The 22,431-nt window shown below is 41.0% G+C and overlaps 1 protein-coding gene across 1 annotated transcript in view; it reads left to right on the forward strand.

The window, feature by feature from the left end:
- Nucleotides 1-20,227, forward strand: part of WWC3 (WWC family member 3) — a 112,266-nt gene extending 92,039 nt beyond the window's left edge. The window contains exons 12-23 of the mRNA XM_081276922.1: nt 3,871-3,991; nt 4,963-5,037; nt 6,262-6,348; nt 7,295-7,487; nt 8,629-8,796; nt 9,238-9,389; nt 10,595-10,760; nt 12,880-13,044; nt 14,837-14,929; nt 16,164-16,391; nt 16,870-16,997; nt 17,455-20,227. Of these exons, the coding sequence (XP_081133048.1) occupies nt 3,871-3,991; nt 4,963-5,037; nt 6,262-6,348; nt 7,295-7,487; nt 8,629-8,796; nt 9,238-9,389; nt 10,595-10,760; nt 12,880-13,044; nt 14,837-14,929; nt 16,164-16,391; nt 16,870-16,997; nt 17,455-17,521 (1,643 nt within the window). The 3' untranslated portion in view covers nt 17,522-20,227. The remainder of the gene's footprint in view (nt 1-3,870; nt 3,992-4,962; nt 5,038-6,261; nt 6,349-7,294; nt 7,488-8,628; nt 8,797-9,237; nt 9,390-10,594; nt 10,761-12,879; nt 13,045-14,836; nt 14,930-16,163; nt 16,392-16,869; nt 16,998-17,454) is intronic.
- The last annotated feature ends 2,204 nt before the right edge of the window (nt 20,228-22,431 follow it).

Raw genomic sequence — 22,431 nt, forward strand, 5'->3', positions numbered from 1 at the left:
ACAAGGGGGAGAAATAAAACTAGAATACAAAATTAATGAGGTGTAGTGGAAACAGCTTCAGACTTGCCTGTTGCTTGTTCCTTGCCCTGTTGACTGCTAGCTGTGTGACCATGAGCTGTCTGTCTCACCTTCCTTGCCCTTGAAGGAGGTGATCTTTATGCTCTCTTCCATTTGCTACCATTCTGTTACTTATGAGATTGATTGATTGATAGATGGAAAGGTTGATTGATTTTTAGATCTAGCTATAAAATAGTAGCCTGCTGGCATTTATATATTTAACCAGAATTCAAGCTGCTCCATGACTTTTTTGGCATTTCAGTTATTTTGGTGTCTTCCCCTCTGTGTTTGAATACACACTTTTTAAAATCCCCACATATATTGTTTTTGTAATTCACATATACAAGTAACCTTCATCCCCTTTGTTCTTCTTTACAGTCCTACCAATTTCTCTTTAAAGTTTGAGATTCAAGACTATCAGTCTGTTTATACAGAAAATCCACACAAGATCTAAGGGCCCCTTTGGGCCATGGAAAAGATAGGATGTGGGTGGGGGGAGAGGCGGCAGGGGGAAGGGGGAGCAGACTTAATTTCTTATCCTAGTTTCTTTGCTTTCCTTCCCATTCTGTGGCATACTTTGTAATGGTGTCATTTTAGACTGGGAAGTGTTTGCTTTTCTACGTTTATATACTGCCACCTGGTGATGGATTTGTGCATAACACTGTCAGTTGACGTGTCCTTAGAAAACTGAAATAATTGACTGAGTTAGTTAATGGGTACTGCTGCATGCTCCTAGATGTCTAAGTTGGGTGATTAGTTTCAGGTATGTACCCAGGGGGCCTCCTTGCCTCCCTTGATGCTTTTGGAACTCATGAGCACATGGTTGTCGTAGTTTCATAATTATGGAGCTTGGTGTTTTATCAGATTCTCCCCATTCCCTTGTTTATCAATTCCAACAGTCATGCAATTCTCTCCACCCTTTTAGTCTTGATGGAAATAGTGGAGTCTGTTTGGCCCCAAGAAAGGTTTCAGTAAGATAAAATTTTTAGTAAGATAAAAATCAAAATTGCCCAAATCCATACAGCAATGATTTCTTGTTGTGTTTTAAATCAGTCAGAGAACAGAAGGCAAGACAGAGGAGTGGGGCAATAGACTGTAATCTTGAACATTTTTTACATTTTTTCCTACAGTCCTGTCTTCTCTGGATTTTGAAAGCCAAATGTGTCATGATTTTGAAATACTTCCCTATTTCATCCACCCATTAGTATTTGCTAATAAAAAGGCATAAAAATATTGACTTTGCTAATCTATTTATTGATGTTTTTATTATATTCATACTCTGTTTAGAATTATTGACTTAAATTATGCCTTTTTTTCACTTTGTGCTCTTTTATCTCTTTTCTCATGCGGCTCCACAGAAACATTCACTGTAAGTGATATTGGATTCTCCTCGTTCCCCTTTGTTGCTCAGGATGTGGGCACATCTTTGTGCAGTGAATCCATGTTTAGGATGACTGGGATGTAGTTTATCAGTTGTCATTATTTTAATATTAATTTCCATGATGGCTACTAAAGTCATGTAAGAACTTTTCTAAAGCTTTCACTGTACATTCCACATGTGTATTTTCTCCAGAATATAACAGCATTCATTATTTCAATATGTCAGCTGGCAGCTTTGCCCACAATGTATTTCCTTCCTTTTTATCAAGCAGCGTTCATTTCCTTGGGTCTTAGTGTTTGTCTGTATGTATGACTAACCGTCTTTAATGATGAAAAGGACAGAGACATTTTAAATGAATGTGTAAAAGACTTTTCATTCTTTACTTCACTGGCATTGCTCCCCATGGTCAACCTCATTGCCCTGAAGCCCAAGAGTGCAGGTCTTGGATGTGAAGGATAGAGTGTTTCTGTGCTTTTTCTCATCCAGGGCAACTCCTGCTTGTAGTTGCTGTGTGAATTCATTGACTTAGCCTGAGCTCTATGAGAATTAGTTCCTTAATGGCCCTTCTCTTTTCCTGTACTCCTGCCATAATGATAAGACAGAATTATGGTCAGGGTTGCACTCATAGATTAGGGTTAACTGGAAGTGCATGGGATTATTGCTGGGGCTATTTTCTTTTATTATTATTTTTTTAGTTGTCAATAGAATTTATTTATATGAGGTGCTGAGAATTGAACCCAGTGCCTCACACATGCTAGACAAGTGCTCTACCACTGAGCCACAACCCCCGCCCATACTGGGGCTATTTTCTTAAAGGGATTTAAAGCTACATCTAGGAACTATTCACAGTGTCAGGGCTGGGAATGCAAATAATGATCAGTTTCACTTATTAGAGATTGATACAATGCATTGGAAGGTTCCTTTTGCAGTTCAGGACTGGGGGTTGTGGTCCTTTCTCATGGGAGAGATGAAGAAAAGAGCTGGACTTGAGAATCCTGGCATACAATTTGAAAGTCGGTACCTCTGGCCACTCCAGAATGGAGCCAGCTTTTGTCCCTGGCTGACTGAGGCAGGAGCAAATAACTAAACCCCACTCCACTGTGTGGCATTGCAGATCTTTGGAAGGCTAACTTTTGTGTCCAGTTGACAGCAAGAGAACAAAGGCGATAGTCTTATATGTTTGTTTTGTGCAGTGTTTAATGTGTTTGTATTTAATTGATGTGAATAATAATTTGGTTGAAAGAGAGATGGTCATCTTTGGACTCACTATTTCCCTCAATTTACAAATGCACAGATGTCAAGATTTTTCATTTGTAGAGCTTAGAGAGACAAAGAAAAGTATATAGAGAAAAGAGGGACCTTCTTTATTAACAAGGAACATTATGATGCTGTAGCTTCATATTTTATTCTATATTCTAACCAAGTGTGTCCCTCTATACAACATTAAGACTCCTGGAGGGGCTGGAGATGTGGCTCAAGCGGTAGGGCGCTTGCCTGACATGCGTGCGGCCTGGGTTCGATCCTCAGCACCACGTACAAATAAAGATGTTATGTCTGCTGAAAATTTAAAAAAAAAAGACTCCTGGGCACATAATCACATTAACATGGAAAAATTACATGCATATTCTATAGGTTTTGTTTAAAGGAGCTTATTGCTGTGAGGGAAGGGGTAGAAACAGTTAATGAAATGTTAGGAAGAAAAATCTCAATAATTATATTTAGCTCTTGATTGAAATAAATATGAAACACAAAAATAAACTGCCAGGGAATGGTAGTGTTTTAACCCAGGAAAGAAATTCTGGAAGCCTGTCTGGCTCCAGGGCAACTGAGGAGGGTACTATAGTTACAGAGTTGGATGGGCATGAGCCTCAGCATACTCCTGGCAGGCTACAGGTTTTTGAGGAGGTGCTTTTAAAGGATTGGTCTGGGTTCTACTGTGTCCTCTTGAAGGTTTGAAGGTCACTAAATTTTGTTAAGGTTTGTTTGGATAGTTAACATTGTGTAGTAGTTGTGTGTGTGTGTGTGTGTGTATTTGTTATATAAAATACCAAACAGCATGAAGAAGGAATGAGAAAATGAGAAATGCCACCCTTGGAGAGCACAGTGCTGTTCTTTTCTTTTGGTTCTGAGGTCTAAACATGCAGATTGAAGGGTCTTCCCCATATCATCTTAAGTTCTCTGTGTTCATTAAGGGGTGAAAAGAGATTTATGAATCCAAGTATCTTTGTAGACAATTTAAAAACTTTCAAAGAAGTAGCCAGAATTCTGATTCTTTAGTTTTTCAATCTTACAAACAATTGTGTGTAGTGTATTTCTACACATGTGCATATTATGGTGTGTCTCAGGAACACTTAGTAACTTAGCAATTCTCTACAGAGGCCCTGGCCTCCTTTGATGTCATCTCCTGACCCAGGTGTGTCTCTTGTTTGCAGCAGTGACTCTGCGGGAAGACAGTGCCAAGAGATTGGAGAGGAGAGCGCGCCGTGTCTCCGCATGCCTGTCAGATTACTCACTAGCCAGTGATAGCGGGGTATTTGAACCTCTAACCAAAAGGTTAGGAGCTTATCTTATTTCCTTTTTCCCAAACTGACTTACCAGTTACTGTTACACATGAAAAGGATCCATTCTGAAGCTGTCATATATTGAAACTGTTATGTAGAAGTTGAATATTTTTCTAACTTTTTTCAACTTCAGGAGGTTGGGCCTTAGAAACCTGCAAAAATAACTCCTCTGGCTTCTGTGGCATTTGGAGGTTGGCTCTCATTCTGGTGTTCTAGGATGACTTCTTTCTCCCTGGTCCCAGTGAACTTAAGGTTTAAACCCAATAGAGCTGAAAAAGGAGAATCAATACACACATAAGAGAGACCTGCTTTTCTGGAAAGGATATTCCCTAGAAGTGAATTTCCTTCTTTCTTATTTCCTTAGCTATAAGAATCCCCTTGCAATGAAAAAAAAATGACTTTTTTAGACTAATGTGATTTATTTATTTTTTAAAAAATATTTTTTAGTTGTAGTTGGACACAGTACCTTTATTTTATTTATTTATTTTTATGTGGTGCTAAGGATTGAACCCAGCGCCTCACATGTGCTAGGCGAGTGCTCTACTGCTGAGCCACAACCCCAGCCCCTAATGTGATTTATTTTGATTGACTATTTTTGATGTTATGTTTTCTTTGTATATTCATAAATTTCAAGTATAAGACATTTCAGTTATTTCAAACTTTTATATTTTTGAATGCTGCCTTGAATATTATATGGAGTTTTGAAAGGTATGCAAAGTTATTTTCCAAAACAAATACAACATAAATAAGTAACAGCAGTTGGTAGGCAGGTACCCATGAGAGACCCCATGGATCCTCAGGATCCATGCCCTTTCATACGCTTAATGAGCCTCTTTATTTATGTCACAATTTGATAAAGCTCTTCTCAGTAAGAGGCACCCTCAGCATGAGAGAGTTTCTATACAACCTGTAGTGATCAGTTCCCTTTGTAATAAAGTTGGGCGAATTTCCCCTTGTGTTCAGGAATGAAGATGCTGAAGAGTCTGCTTTTGGAGACACATGTGGTAATGACGACCCCCAGATCCACGTGGGATTTCTGTGAGTACAGAAGCTGCCTTCCCTGTTACTCTTAAAAATGCCTTATAGATTGGGGCCCACCATGGTGCTGCTTCCCAATCCTTGATACACACAATCCTACTTCAGCCAGTCTTAGGTGAGGTGACAGAGGTGGCAGGAAGGAGTGTGTTTTTAGTCAGCTTTTTCACTGCTGTGACTAAAGGACCTGACCAGCACAATTACAGAGGAAAAAAAGTTCATTTCAGGACTTGCAGTTTCAGAGGTCTTAGTCCTAGAAGGTTGGCTCCATTCCTCAAGACTGAACATCATGGCAGGAGTGTGTGGCAGAGGAAAGCAGCTTACATCATCAGGAAGCAGAGAGACTCCACTGGCCAGATACAAATGTGTACCCAAAGCTACACCCCACTTCCCACCTCCTTCCTCCACACCCTACCACTTCAGTTACCACAGTTAATTTCTATCAGGGGATTAATTCACTGATTGAGTTAAGACTCTCACAACCCTATCGTTTCTCCTTTGAACCTTCTTGCATTGTCTCACACGTGAGCTTTTGGGGGACACCTCACATCCAAACCATAACAAAGCAACAGGGAAAAGGGGTGCCATTTCTGTCTTTCAGCACAGATATTCACAGCTAAGGACTGTCACCTCATGGAGCTAAGGGGTATGGGAGCCATAATGGGGTACTGAAAGCCCCTGGTTAAGTCCGCCTCTTGGGGATATTTTTGCACATTACTGCCAGGAGTTGAATATGTTAACTGTGGTGCAGATACAGATAATGGGGTCCTTTCCTCTTCCCAGAGAAGTCACCAGGTGGTTTGCAACACAATACTTTTTAGTTTCCAATTACAGTTTCAATTGAGGCAGTAACTGTACTGTTCACACGAGCAGAACAAGAAGTTCAGATCCCTGGTGTTTTCTTTTGCTTGCTCTTGTTATTTTGTCCAGGTTTCTTGGAGTTGACACTGTTGACATTTGGAAGCAGATCATTCTTTACTCTGGGGGGTTATCTTGTGCACTGTAGGGTGTTCAGTAGTATGCCTGGCCTCCATCCACTGGATGCCATGATACTCACTTTCTCTCCAGTTGTGACAATAAAAAATGTCTCCAAACATTGCAGATGTCCCTTGGGGATAAGGTGGGGCAAAAATCCCCTTCAGTTGATGGCCACTGCTGCAGTCCAGTCAGAGGGACTTTTCTGCTGTGGGGAATTTGTGGTCCACAAACTCTGGCTTTGTTTTCTAGGCATGACAGTGCCAGCGAATGTCTTCTTGTGCACGTGCTCCAGCTGAGGAACTTTGCTGGGCTGGTAATGAAGGAAGACTGTAAAATGTAAGCTCCCAGCTTGGAGATTTAGGGGCCATGTACAGCTAGTGATGGCCTCTCAGGGGCCCTCCTCCATACAGCGTGGTGTACCAACCTGGTCTACTTGGCAGTCTGGGGAAGGAATTTACAGTAAATCACTAGGGAATATCTATCTGAACTATAAAGAACTATACGTTTTAAAAGGAGCCTAGTTAATTATTTGAGGCAGATGAAGTTATGTGCAGTGTTGACACCAAGGAAGTACCTATCATATGTGTTAAGAGGCCTCTGACTAGGATTAGGGAGACCTTGGCTGAGGAGAACAGGAAAAGTGAATCGGGACCACTTGGGAGTCACCTAGTAACCTTGGCCTTGATAGTGGAATTTCTACCTCTCTACACTCCATGGCCCTAGGCAGGTACTCAATGGAGTGGTCACTTGCCATTCAAGACCAAGCTTGGAACCCCCCTTCCTTGAGTCTTCTATGTAACTAGTCTTCTAAATTCCTTGGAAGCACCCTGGTGTAAGTGGCTGAGGCTCCACCTGTGATTCAGCTTACCCTAATGATATATGTTGCAGTGGTGATAAATGTTTGAGAATCCCCCATGTGCCAAGTTCTAGGCTGGGAATGGAAAAGGCAGGGAAAATATCAGTGCCCCCATGTGTTATAGGCTGACAAGTTGACAGTCAGTGCTGTGAGGAGACAGCCAGGGAGTTCTTGCCAAAACACGATGACCATCAGTACTATGGAAGACCTGGGGTATTTAGGACTGACCTCAAAGTTTTCCTTTGGCAAGTGATCTCCTGGGGCACATCCAGTTCTTTGGGCTTACTCTTAGTTTACAAAGGAACTTTTTCCAAAGGACTCTGAAGTTTCCCCATGGGTACCAAAAGAGGGCCACTCATGAGGGTACACACTTGCATCACGTCAATAAGCACTGCCTGCCAATGCTTTCCTCCTGTCTGCTTCCAGCCACGTCCGCGTCTACTTGCCCCCGCTCGACTCTGGCACCCCCAACACTTACTGCTCGAAGGCTCTGGAATTCCAAGCCCCACTGGTGTTTAATGAAGTGTTCAGAATCCCTGTGCATTCCAGCATGTTGACGTTGAAGTCACTTCAATTATATGTGTGTTCAGTGAATCCACAGCTGCAGGAAGAACTGCTGGTATGGTGCCGTGGCTCGTGCTGGCTCACTGCTCCATCCTTCCCTCCCTCTTCTCCCTCATTTGTGTTTAAGTCTTCTTTCCTTCCTTCCATTTTTTTCTTTTAAAATTCTTTTTTCTTAGTTTTTGTCTTTCTGCCTTTCTCTTTTCTTTTGTTCATTTCTGTTGCCTTCCTTCCCCCCTCTTCTTCCTTTCTTCTCTCCCTCCTTTCTTCTCTTCCATTCTCTTTCCCTTCCCACTTCTGTGGGTAGCTTAGAAATGATCCTAATGTCAAGTAGTTTTTGTAGCTGAGAGTACAGAAAGGGATGAGCTAACCAATGATCTTGACCAGTGATTTTTACTTTAAATGTATTATCTCAATATGGAAAACCCCCATGCAATGGCTTCCATATTATCCCCATTGTCAGTTAAGAAACAAAGTAGGGTTGACTGATATGACAAATAAAATATAGGATGATCTGTTAAATTTGAATTTCAAATAAATTATGGATGCATTTAGTATATTTTAGTATAAGTATATATTATTAGTATATTAGTAATTAATAATAAGTATATATTATTAGTGTAAGTATATACTCATGCAATATTTGATACTTTTTTGTAGTAAAAAATATACAGCTTACTTGAAATTCAAATATGCCCGAATTCCCTGTATTTTATCTGACAACCCTAGGACTAGACCTCAAGAGAGGCAACAAATAATCCTGAGAAGCCAGCCGTGCAGTGTCCAGGCCAGGACTTGGAAGCCAGAATGGGTTATTTCCAGTGTTGAAATCTTTCCCCTGGCTCCTGTGTCCTGAGTGGTAGAATTAGGGAGTGTAGAGTTTAATAGGCCTTTCTTATTTCAAAAATTCTGAGGGAATCAGTGGTCCATCAAGTAGCCAAGCTCTGGGTCTGGCCCAGCCCTCCATATTGCTACTTTGCCACTGTTCTAGCACTTTCTGATTGTGCTGAATATGCAAACAGGGGAATCACACTTGTTAGGATCCTCTGGGACCACTTTCATTGTACTGTCATGCTTCTACTAAAAAGAAATATTTTATCTTATGATTGAAGGGTGAACTTGATATTTTAAAGGACTTTAGTTGCTAAGGTAAAATTATTCAGTTCTTGTTCTGGCTTTTCTTTTTAACACCTATGCAGGGCATTGCTCAGATTAATTTAGCTGAATGTGACAGTTCAGGCGACATGCAGCTGCGCTGGTACCCTGTGCAGGTCTTCGCCAGCTCAGAGCCACCGAGGTGGAGGGAGAATGGGCGTGCTGGGGAGAGTGTCTCACGGGACCCTGGGCATGCCAGCTTGGGAAAGACGGTATGTGGCCCTGGTTTAAGGAGCTGACCTTTCATTGCTGCTTTTATGACTTTGAGACTGTCTTTGCTTGGGGAAATCATTTCTAAGAAGGTTCTATGTGGATTTAAAGTCAGAATGTGGGGACAATGAAGTAGCATTTCAGAGGAAGGTATAAAAATGGAATATATCCATATCTATAGCCTTTTCACAGTCATGCTTTTTTAATGCTAATGTGTTTATGAACACCAGAGGTTTGTTGGTTATCTTTAAATCTGACTGTTTGAAAAGGCCAATGAGTATCTTGCTGTGAACAGTGGGTGGGTTCTCCCATTGCAGAGCCATCAAGGCCCACAGTCCAAGGGTGATTGGATTGCTTATGGTGAACCATGGTGCCCGCTGTCTGCTTTGCTGCTGTAAGTTTGTGACTAGGCTTGTTCTCAGAAATGTCTTTTTCTCCTGCAGGATGCAGTGACGGTGTTGCTGGCTCGAACCACAGCGCAGCTGCAAGCCGTGGAGAGAGAGCTGGCCGAGGAACGGGTGAAGCTGGAGTACACTGAGGAGGAGATCCTGGAGATGGAGAGGAAGGAAGAGCAGGCCGAGGCCATATCTGAGAGGCAAGTGCCTAGCTCCTAAGGGCGTTCGTGCAGTCCTCCAGACTCCACCCCAGCCAGGGGATGAGAGTGCTTTACACATCTTCAGGAAGATGAGGCATATTTTCTTAGGGCAAAACCAATGGGTGTTGTTCAGCTGTGGCTCTCTTGGTTGGAGCTGTCTTGGGGTGCAAGATGCTTTTCTCGTTTCTGCTGGGTGATTCTCTGGTTCTGTTGCTCAGGAGCTGGGAATCTGATGAGATGTTTGATACTGATCTGAAGAAGGCCAGTTCCCTGAGCTCTCTGTCCCAATTCTCTGTGCAGGATTTAAGCCTTCCCCTTCCCCTCTGGAATGTCACTTGAAAGGTGGGATTGTGGACTCCCCTCCACCAGGTCTGAATACAACAAGGTCCCTTTAAAGTCCCTTTGTTGCTGTTTTTGCTTTTCAACCTCCTGGTTGGGATCTAATCTATTTGCCACACAATTCACCCATTTAAAGTGTAAAATTCAGTGGTTTTCAGTATAGTAACAGTGTGCCACTATTACCATAGTCCGCTGTAGGGCATTTTCATCTTGCCAAAAAAGCCCCACCCCTTCTTCCTCTCCTCTAACTCCAGACAAGCACAAATTTACTCTCCGCCTCTATGCACTTGCCTGTTCTGGACATTTTCCATAAATGGAATTTTGCAGTGTCCCTTTACATGTTACTAAAGGCAGAACATTAGTGATGTCCTTGACTCTGTAAAGGCCTGCATGTAATGGACAAATAATTCCTATGAGCAAGCACCTCTAGTGAAGTGGTTCGCTTGACCCTCTCTGGAGGCAATTTTTCCATGCCATTTTTCATCTTTCCAAAGGTTCCCTGTTTTTCCCATGGCTTCCCTAAATTTAGTTCAAGAGGAATTTATTTTTGGAAGGATAGTGCATAGCAGAGGGGGAGTATATTATGTTCAGGGATAGTCAGAAAGACAGGAGGGGCTCTGGGGTAGGGGTTTCTGGCATTTCCAGTGGCTGCAGTGGTTGATAAGAAAGACCCATGCTGTTCAAAAGCTTTGAAGTGTTTTCTTCCCTAGAAAGCAGAAATGCCTCTTTATTATATGAGGATAGCAACTGTTTTCAGTCAGTGAATAGAAATGGGTTTCATTGGGTTTCTCTACTACTATGCTCCAAAAGCAGCAATGAAAGCAATCCCTTCTGATGAATATTTGTGGGATTTTGTCTACCTTTAGGAGTTGGCAAGCTGACTCGGTTGACAGTGGCTGTAGCAACTGTACCCAGACCAGCCCCCCATACCCAGATCCCTGTTGTGTCAGTGTCAACTCCATCCATGGACACACATTTACCGGCCAGGCAGATCCTTACAGCTCTGAGAAGCTTCAGCCCCCACCTCTTAAGGTAAGTAGAAAATGTCAAGGGACTTTACAGAGCCCCTTGATATTTTAATGTATAATATCAGGTGCTGTCCAGAAAGAGAGGCTATGTACCCCTAAATCCATCAAGGGAAGTGTGAGGGGATGGGCAGAGGAGAGGCAGTAAAGGAAACCAGAGATGATGGGCACATGAAGGTGTGGAAGGACATGATTACCAACAAGCACCAGCCACATGGACATCATGGAATGTGGGGAAGCCATGGTATACAATGCACAGTGCTGTTGAGTTTGGGGGTCATAGCTAAGCTAATACTGTGTTTTCCTGAGAGCTGAAGAAAAAAATCATCTGGTCTGAGATTTGTAAAAGGCTTAATGTGGTGAAGCAGGTACTACAGAAATATTTGTCAATTTTATATTTCAAGGAAAGGATAGCTACAACTAAAAATGTAGGTTTTTACTCCTTTGTGTGCTATTTTGTGGTGATCCATTCCTGTCTTCAGGGACAAATGTGTCAAGTAGTTTCCTGGGCCTCAAAGGGTTTGAGCACCTCTTGCTACTTACTCTTTGAAACATGAAGAACAGCAAAGCATCCTTTTACCCCATCTGGTCAACTATGTTTGGTTGACATTGTATCAGTGCCCTGTTGAAATTTTATTACCCAGACTGTTCAGTACACACACACACAAACCATTTATCACCACGGCCCCTGCCCTTGTCCTGAAACACAAGGTAAAATTTACCCCTTGGGCAGCTGCCCAAGCTGCAGCCTGTACAGCAGGTTTGGAGTAATTTTAGACTAGGCTGCCAGTAATTGCTGTTGTTCTACTTTTTACAACCTTGAAAAGCAGTAGTCTAAATCAGGGTGAGTGGCTGTGGGAGGCTAGTTTGGTGTTTCCCCCTTCCCCAAATTTTATTTTCAAAAATCTTCAAATCTACTCAAAGTTTGCTGGATTAATGCAATAGATATCCATATACCCATCACCTAGATTCCCCAACTGTTAGTCCATTCCCACATTTCCATTCTCTCTTTCTGTGTTGGCATATGTAGTTTCTAGGCATCATAGATACAATAAGGAAAGGGGAAAAAAACAAGAAATGGCCACCATTAACAGGGAATCAGACAGTTGAAAGGATAAATCTGTGAAATACAATTGTGTTCTATGTTAGGTAATCAAAATGTCCACTAAAGAATCAGATGGTAGGGAAGAGGGGTTTATATTTCTGGAAACATTTGTAATTTTAGGAAAACTTTACATTTAAAAATGCAAATTTGCATTTACGTTTGAGAAAGGTCAGAATCACAAAATAGTGTGACTGCTGTGTAAAACAGCATGACAGTTTCTCAAAATGTTAAAAATAGGACTACTGTGTGGTCCAACAATCTCATTTCTGGGTATTTATCCAAAAGAATTGAAAGCAGAATCTCTGGCCCCAGGGAATCACCCCAATCTGCTTTCTAGCTCTGTGGGTTTGTCCATTCTGCATATTCATATAAATGGAATAGTATAATACATGACTTTTGTGTCTAGCTTCTTTTGCTCAACATAATGTTTTTTTTAAAAGAGAGAGAGAGAATTTTTTAATATTTATTTTTTAGTTGTTGGTGGACACAACATCTTTGTTTGTATGTGGTGCTAAGGATCGAACCCGGGCCACATGCATGCCAGGCGAGCGCACTACCGCTTGAGCCACATCCCCAGACCTCAACATAATGTTTTTGCAATTGATCTGTATTATATTGTATGTCAGAACTTTGTTCCTTTTATGGCTGAATAATATTCCCTTATGTGGATAGAATCTGGGTACTAGATGGTGAATCTGATGAAGGGTTGGTGACAAGTGGTCAAAATCTACTTATCTTGGACACAAAATCAAGAGGATTTTCTCTTGGACCACTCATGGGATATATGAAAGAGAACAGGGCCCAGGATGGCACTAAGATGTCTTCTCCATGAACAAATAGAAAGTAGAGATCCTTGTAAAAGGCTCCCCCTAGTGTGTAGAGAATCCCAGCTATTCACTTTGGACACATGAGGTATGAAATGCCAGTTATATTTGAGGATGAGGTTAGAGAGATGGTTGTTTGCACTGTTTATTGCTTGTGTTATGGAAGAAGTCATAGTAATAAATCAACTGCTGCCCAGGTCGACAAGGAAACCAACACAGAAGATCTCTTCCCAGAAGAAGCAGTGAGCATCCTGAAGGAACGGCCCAGCCGCCGCACCCGTGGGACACCTTTTGTTCGTAGTAGCACGATTGTACGTTCTCAGACCTTTTCACCTGGAGCACGAAGCCAGTATGTTTGCAGGGTGAGTCATAATTCCTTTGTCATCCCTCTGGATATTCCCTTATTTTTTCTCTTTGTCATGCTTTCATTTTTACTATTTATGCCAAAAGAGCTATGTATGTGAATCAGTGAATACCCTACGTGTTGACAGATGAAATCCGAGTTCTGCTGTTGCCTCCCCACTCTTGCCTGGTGCCTGTCTAATTCTGGATCCCTTCAGGATTGGGATACATTTTCCCCTGGTTTTTTAATGTTATACTTATGCCAACAAGTGGTCAGGAGGCGATGTGAATCATTTCTACATTAGTTAAAGGAATAGCAAGTAAAAACAGGAACTGTCTTTAGTTGTGATCTGGAAGACCAGGTCCCTCTGCATGGTTACAAGTCCTGAAGTGTAGCTGTACCACTGGGTAGTGATAACCTGGAAGAGCCTGGATGGTAAGGCAGTGGGTTCTGACTCAACTATATGTAAATTCATATCCCATGAGGGAAAATGGGGATCCTCAGTGGTTCTCAACCTTGGCTGCACCTTGCAATCAAATCACATTGGAAGGCTTCATCACATACTGATGTCCAGGTCTCACCCCCAGAGATTTGTCATTGGTCATAGGTGAGGCTTGGCACCAGAACTTTTGGAAACTCCTAGATGGCTATAATGGGTGCATAGGACTTTGAACTCTCAGGTGGGCGGAGAGGAGACCCAATCCCGGGTGGTCATTGAAGACAGGACAGTGAGATGGAGGTTGGTAGGCAGTGATGATGTGACAATGATAGCACAGACCTGGACAGAAAAAGAGGTTATTTGGGTTTTTTTGTTTGTTTGTTTTATAGATAAATGGTCATGATGCTTACTCATATAGTTGGCTGCACTTGATTGAAGACTGTTCTCATGTCTCTACCTTATTTTGGACTCTTGCTGAATGACCTAGGGGTAGACTCAGGGCTGCTTCTTGAGGAGGATAGGGTAATAATGCAGCAAAGTTTTGTTCACCTGGAGGAAGACTGGCAGTCCTTGTACAGTGCTCTACATTCTACACAAAAGCTGGCATTTACTGGCGATGTTGTCAGAGGCCTCATTTTTATGTATGTTGGTATCTTGGTGGGGCAGGTTCACTGATGTGCTACTGCATTTCCTGAGTATTTCAGGTTAACTGGCATAGAAAATAAGCTGTGAAGGCAAAGACTTGGGCTTTCACTCAGACACACGTTGTTTCTGTGGTAAGACCCTGACACCACATGAAATCCACAGTGTCATGGTGTGTCCCATAGAAGAAGGCATCCTTTATTTTTCCTCTTTAAAACCAGACTTTTCCCTTGACTGGCATAGCAGGAGTTGGTGGTGTTGGCTTGTTCCACTGCAGCAATGAGTCTCTTGTTTCAACAGCCATTCTCCCAACTTTCTCTGCCCAAACCAGAAATGCAGCAAATGAAGATGATTGATAAACAGTAAAAGGTGCTCAGGACAATGCTGGCTTTTGTGAGCTTCATTCCTAATATCAAGTTGTAGTTGGAATCAATAGGGGAAAAAATGTTATTGACTCAATCAGTGTGGAAACTCCACATGGTTCAGTTGATAGACCTAAAATGGGACCAGGGTGGTGGCTTTGTCTGCTTTGGTTTTGTCTTTCATTTTCCCTTGAAACTTTTCTGTAGGTTTTGTTTTAACTGAAATCCAAAGACCGATAAGAGCACCAGAAGTCCAAAGTGTATTTATGTGCCTCTAAAGAGAAATGAAATAATACCATTCAGAATACACACAGAATGAATAGTAAATTTCTGATAAAGTTCCTGAACATCATTTTTTTTTGATACAGCTTTATCGTAGTGACAGTGACAGTTCAACACTGCCCAGGAAGTCCCCCTTTGTGCGAAATACTTTGGAAAGACGAACCCTTCGCTATAAACAGGTGTGTGTTGTGTAAACTAAAATGGCATCTGTACTTGCCCTGGGAGTTATTTTTATAGCATTCAAAAGGTAATATTTCAGGTAATATTTAAGAATGTGTTATTTTCTTGACAAAAAATCTTTGAAAAACATATATAATGTCATAATGTTACCAGTATTTCTTAAGACACTATTTTGTATAATTTGTGATCTTTATATTCTTAGATGTAGTGAATTAATAATAAATCAGTAACTGCCATCCCAGGTCTGTTTCTGCTTGGGTGGGAATTACTGACCTCAACTTCATGAACAAGTCTTTTTTCTCTTAGGGGTTTGTTGAACATAGCATATTTGCTTACTTGAGGCTTGTATGGGGAGGAAAGTTTTTGACAGCTGGCGTGTGTGTGCACACACATGCCCACAAGTGTGTCCACACATACACATGGGCATGGGTGTGTATGAAGTTTTTTAAATGTAAAGCACTGATGTGGTTTGTAATGTGTTCTTTTTTCTCTTATACCATGGTCCTAAGGCTTTTTCCATGTCAATATATGTTTTCATTTTTTCAATGGCTACATTTTATGTTGACCTTAATTTATTTAATCATTTCCTGCCATTGTATATTTATTTAGGTTTTCTCCCCCCATCATAAACATCAGTTGGATCCCTTATCCATGTTGGCAGTTGTACCTTTTAGATGCATGGCAAAAATGATATCTCAGAACCAAAGAAAATGTATATCAAATGACTTCTGGAAACTGTGCTCATTTTTGATCCTGCCAGCCCCATATATGAGTGTCTGTTGCTCCATACTTTTGCACCATTCAAGAAAACAGTTTTCTATTACTAAGCTTATTATTGTACTAGAGACAACCTTGCCCCCAAGTCTCTGTTTTTGTTTTATTTTTGTTGCCAGGCATTGAACCCAAGGGTGTTTAATCACTGAGCCACATCCTCAGCCCTTTTTATTTTTTATTTTTCTGAGACACAGTCTCAGTAGGTTGCTAACAACTTCACTAAGTTACTGAAACTGGCTTTGAACCTGCAATCCTCCTACCTCAGCCTCCTGAGCTTCTAGGATTACAGGCATGCACCACCATGCCTAGCCCAAGTCTGTGTTTTCAAAATTTGGGCTGCACTTAGAGAGATACCTGTGCTGTACCTGTTTCCTATTAATTGTGGGAGAACCTTCCAGAAGGGCAAACATGTGGACTGGCTGGGCTGGTGTGCACAATCATAGCTATGGTCTCCTGCAGTCCTGTAGGTCTTCCCTGGCTGAGCTCATGGCCCGCACCTCCCTGGACCTGGAGCTGGATCTCCAGGCATCTAGAACACGGCAGAGGCAGCTGAATGAGGAGATCTGTGCTCTCCGGGAGCTGAGGCAGAGGTTAGAAGATGCCCAGCTCCGAGGCCAGACCGACCTCCCACACTGGGTGCTCCGAGATGAGCGGTTCCGCAGCCTGCTGAAGGAAGCAGAGAGGCAGGTGAGATTGTTGGCCTGCCTTGGCAGGCTCCCTGCTTACTACCTGCCCACAGTCACAGCCCTTTGAAACAACTGTACTTGGGTTCAGAAGTAAGCATCTGGATAATGAAGTAATTGTAATGATCTAGGAACTTATTTATGGGGCCAGTTCTCTACTTCTGTGGGTCCGGAGAGTAGCATTTATCATGGTACCAGCATACTTCTGGAGACTGTGGGAGCTGGAAGGAAAGCCCAGAGATAGTCCCCAACTTATGGGAGGAATGTTCTGCATCCTTGGTCTCCCAGGTCTGACTCCAGCTACCCCTAGTGATGCCTGTGAAAAATTTCCCTGAGGGACGTGGAGGAGGTGGACCTTTCTTGACTCTGGATCTTCATGACTGGGGTTGGTTCCTCTGTGCTCCAGGTCTGAGTGTGAACTCACTCATTCTTCCTTAAAATGGCAATAAAAACATCTTGCTCATTAAATATTTCTGTTTCAGACACGACAGACCAAACTTGACTATCATCAAGAACAAGCAGCTGAGAAGATGCTAAAGAAGGCCTCCAAAGAGATCTATCAGTTGCGCGGGCAAAACCACAAAGAGCCCATCCAAGTGCAGACCTTCAGGTATGAGAGAAACAACACTGTGTCTAACCATGCTTGACACTTTCTTTTTACTATTAAACCTTTGTTATTATGAAAAACAAAGTAAGTATTGAAAAAAAAACAGAAATACACTAAAAGCAGCATTCCCATCTCTAATAGCTAGTCCTAGTATTAATTTTTTATATCCTTGATATTCATATCCCCAGCATAAACTAGCTTGAAATGTTTCTTGCTTCCTTCAATTCTGATTTAGACTCATTGACTCATTCATTCATTTATTAATAAAACAAATATTCCTATACCTACTCTATACTAGGCACTGTTAGGCACTGGAGGTAAACCCCTGATCTCATGGGTCTTCATAACTTATTAGAATTTAGAGACTGTATACAAATAGCGTTGTTGCTGGGGATTCAAATTCAGTCACCTTTCAGTGTCTGCAGAACAGCTTCTAACCTGTAATTCTTTCTGATCTCAGGGAGAAGATAGCATTTTTTACAAGACCAAGGATTAACATACCTCCTCTCCCAGCCGACGACGTTTGATGTAGTGCATTGTGCACAGAAGTATTTATCTGCCTGTTTTATTTTCATGAAGTTCTTAGATTAGCTAAATTTGTCTTTAAAATATTTGTGCAAAGCTATTAATATACACATTTTGTAAAAAAACATATATCTATACATATATATTTTATAATAGTGACGGCAACAGGGCTTGGTTTTTCCTTGTTGTGAAATTGACATCTCTGAAGACAGGTTATTTTATAAAAGATCAACTATCATGTTAAGAGTGTACAGTTTTTACACTGTTTTATTTGACTTAAAGGCTGGAAGACAGAAACGAAGTGAGTTCAGGCAAATTCACTGTATTGTAATTTATTTATAGTACTTTTTTCCTTGAAGGAAAATACTGACTTTAAGATGTATTTTAAGACTGAAATTTTGTTCTTCAGTATTTGTCATACAGTAGAATGGAACTTGGGGCCGGTTTTGTTTCTGACACCCGAAACGCAAACACTATGTGCTAAATCTGTCACTTGTATCAGTTTCTGATAGGTGCATTTACCATGTATATTGTACACTTTCACTCTCTTTGTGTTATGTTAAAATATCAACTGCAGTGGTTCAGTCGTAATTCACAAGCCATGTGTGCGTCGCAGGGCTCAGTGTCCGTTGTGTGCTGTGCACTGATCGCTTCTCATTGCTGTGTTGTTGTCTAATTCATCTTTCTGTGCTTACCACAAGTCTGAAGCCGGTGACAGAGCCTCCGGCATCCCAGGTTTCAGCCTGCCTGTCCATAGTGGCCGTCCACACTGCCTGCATTTGTCAGACCATGTATAGCCCTGCCTTACCCACCCTTCATGTGATTCTAAAGCAGGAGGCTGGGGTGGCTCCTGCCCTGCTGCTGTTTTGTGAAGGAAGGTAAAAGGTACCTCAGAATGTGTGTTTTCAGTGAAGCTGAGGTGGATGCAGCAGTTATGGCATAGGAATAACCTAGAAAGTGCTTCTTTGTGGAGAGAAGGACATGTGAGTAACTAGAATTACCCAATGAGTCATTTACAGGAGAGTATTTGAGTTAAATCAGAATGCCCCCATATTGGAGTCTACCCAATATTCCCCATGAGATCTTACAACTAGCTCATGAGGAAAAATAAAATTAATGTAATAAAATATACCATTAGTCTTTTAAATGCTGAAAGATATAAGTAGTTTGCCTAGCACATGTTTATCATATGTGAAATGTACTCTCCTTCCTGAGGCCTCAGATAAGTATACAAGTTCGGTCACAGGAAATGTCAAAGAAAGCAGAATTTCTCTTCCTAGATTTTTCTTCCCCTCCCTTGAAAATATCCCTTGTAATCAGGTTTCTCTTCTTATCAATTTATAACCTACCCCCTTATATAACGCACTTCCCTTTACATTTATTAAAAATGAATTTTGTAAAAGCATTTCATTGACACGTGACCAATCACAGACAATGGAGTTTGTCAGTGGTGGTAAAACTGAAAACTTTATGCTATTCACTGTTGTCATCTCTTGCTATGTATTCCTGCTTCTAGTCTTGCTTTTGCTTTTTTTTTTTTTTTTTTTTTTTGCCAATTCCTTTTTGTACGAACCCACAACAGAGGTAGAGACTGCAAGCCTTGATCCTTATGAAAACTGCCATTTGGCAGACAGCGTTGCTGGGCAGGCCCTCTTTCTGTGCCCCCATGCTGCTGAAACTTTAAACTCCAACCAGGTGCTATCTGCTTCTGGGTACTGGGGTCTGCACAGGGCAGATTGCTCATGTCTCACATGCATGGCACCCTCCATGTGGGGACGGTGCCCTGAACACAGGGATTACATGCCACTTTTGAGCAACTGCCCCAGGAAGCTCTCTCCAAGCTGATCAGTAGGTTGAGACAATTTTTTTGCCAACCCCCTATTAAGTAATAGTACCAGTGTGGAGAAAACCCAGCAGGGCCAATATAAAAAGCCCCCAGACAAATGTTTTCAACTAAATGTCACTCCCCAGTTGATAAAGATTTCCATGTGAGTGCTTCCCACCTGCCCTCAAGGTTTTATTTTTATTTTTTTAAAAGAATTTGCCCACAAGAAACAAATGCAGCCTCAGCTTTGGTGTCAGTCCAAGGAGTACTTGTGTCTGATGCCCTTCTGTTTCACCTCTCCCTGCCTTCCTGTCTGTTGTGTCTGCTTTTGCATCTGGCAGGAACTGTAGCAAGGAAAGAAAATTGAGACAAATGAAGGCGAGATGAACAGTTGTGTGGGAGACCGGTCCAAGCAGTCAGGAGGACAAGGAACACCCTTTGTTTCTCAGTCATGATGTGGCTTGCTACCTTCCAGCTAGTTACAACTGCCAGGCCAAGACAATGTGGCAAGTCAGACATGTGAAGTGCTGTCAGCTTAGGGTTATTTTCATCTGCTGTGTAAATTGGTGCATATATAGGGCCTCCTGAGAAGGAAAACTCTGCTGTTTTATGAGCAGTTCTGGTCCAGAAATGATTAGGATTCTGCCATTAGGGTTTGTAGAAATAGCACTGTGTGTAAAAGGGAATTTGGTTTTTCAATATCTAATCACTGCATTGTCAGGCTTTGGTTGATTGATAATTGCTGAAATAAGTAACCTTCTGTTGTGGGAATAAATTATAATCAGTATTCATCTCTTTGTTTTTTGTTACTATTCTCTCTGATTGTGTCATTTGTATTGTTTGAAAGTATTTCTTCTATAAAATTAAACTAACCTGCCTTAAGAACAAAGTGGAAATGTGTGTGTTTTTTTAATTATGGAAACTTTTTTTTGGAGACAGGGTCCCACTATGTTGCTTAGAGCCTCACTAAGTTGTTGAGGCTGGTCTCAAACTTGTGATCCTCCTGTCTCAGCCTCCTGAGTGGCTGGTTTATAGGCATGTGTCACCATGCCTGGCTTTGAAAAATATATAAAAAACAGGAGCTATGAATGAAGCTTAATAAAGAGTGCATGCTTAGCATACATGAGGACCTGAGAGTTTCATCCCACTGCCATAAAAATAAGAACAAAACATACACATTTTAAAATATGAAAATAGAGTTATAAAATCAGAGAATAGTAAAATGAATGTACATGCAGCCCCCACCTGCTTCAGCACAGGTCAATCATAGTCAATCATTTTTTTTACACTTCCACTCACTTCTCCTTCTTGTGACTTGAAGCAAATTCCATACACCTTATCATTTCATCGATAAATATTTGAGTATATATTGCCAATAGAGATAAAACACGTACAACACCCTTATGTCTTAAAATTTACTAGTTCCTTAATGTTATTAAATATCCAAGGTTCACTTTCCCATTTGTCTTGTATCATTCTTTTCATTCTTTGAACAGAATCCAAGTATAATCTACTTATTGGGATTTTTTTTTGTCTGCTTTGGGTTTTTATTTTTGTCATAGCTTTCTTGAGATCTAATTCATGTACCATACAATTTACCCACTTAAAGCATGTAGTTCAATCTTTAATATATTGAGAATTGTGCAAATATCACCACAATTAATTTTGGAACATTTTTGTCTTCTCAAAATATGAACATTCATACCTATTAGCTGTCATTCCCCATTCCTCCGCTAGCCCAACCACCAGTCTACTTGTCTTCTCTCCAGATTTGCCTATGCAGGGCATTTCATACTGAGGGAATCATACAATATATAGCCATTTGTGTCATACTTCTTTCACTCAACATAATGCTTTAGAGGTCCATCCACACTGTAGCATGTATATCATTTTTTTATGGCTGAGTAATCCCCCATTATAGGGATAGGTCATATTTTATTCATCCATTCATCAGTTGATGGACACTTTAGGTTGCTCCCACTCTTTGGCCAACATAAATAATGCTGCTATGATCTTTCATGTTCAAACTTTTGTGTGATCTTTCATGTTCAAACTTATGTTTTCATTTCTCTTAGGTCTATACCTATGAGTGGAATTGCTGGGTCATATGGTCATATGGTAACTTCATGTTTAAACTTTTGAGGAACTGCCAGACTGTTTCCTAAAGTCACGGCCCCAGTTTATATTCCCATTAGTAGTGTACTGGGTTCTGGTTTCTTCACATGCTGGCCAACACTTGTTGTGTCACTTTGATTATAGCAATCCTGGTAGTTGCAAAGTGGTGTCTTAATAGTTAGGTCTGTTTCTCAGTGGATAGGATTGAACATACACATATTTTGTTAAACATAGGTCATATGTCCCACTTTCTGGACTTACTGATGATATTCCTGTGGTATAGTTGGACATGTTCCTCAGAATTTCATTACTTACAAATTGGTAGTTGGATCTAAAAGTTTGATCACATTGCAGTTTATTTTTCTTCCTTTTTTGGGGAGGGATAGGTGGCAAGACTTCTTCATTCTCATCTGTCCTGTAGTCTCTTTGTAATGTTAACAACTATTGGTAGTACCTAAACCCCTTGGTTCCTTAAGGATTATAAAATGGTGATATTCTAATCCTATCATTTTTCCTACTTATTAGTTGAAATACCTTAACAAAAAGAAACCTACTCATCTATTTAGTTACCCTGTGGTACTATTTTGGGAAAGCAAGATAAATTCTTTTTTATGTATGTATGTGTGTGTGTGTGTGTGTGTGTGTGTGTGTGTATATATATATATATATATATATATATATATATATATATATATATATATATATATATTTGTAGTTGGACACAATACCTTTATTTTATTTCTTTATTTTTATGTGCTGATGAGGATCAAACCCAGCACCTCACACATGCTAGGTGGGCGCTCTACCACTGAGCCACAACACCAGCCCCCACAAGATAAATTCTCAATTCTTACCAGTTTTCAAAAATAATGATTTTGTTTGCTACCAATGCATAGTGGTGGCCAATTTGCTTTTAGTTTTGAGATTTTTTTTGGTATCATTATTAGCATGTTGACTTAAACATGTTTGTGG

The sequence above is a fragment of the Spermophilus citellus genome, assembly GCF_964194105.1.
Source record: "Spermophilus citellus genome assembly, chromosome: X".
In the NCBI taxonomy this organism is placed as follows: domain Eukaryota; kingdom Metazoa; phylum Chordata; class Mammalia; order Rodentia; family Sciuridae; genus Spermophilus; species Spermophilus citellus.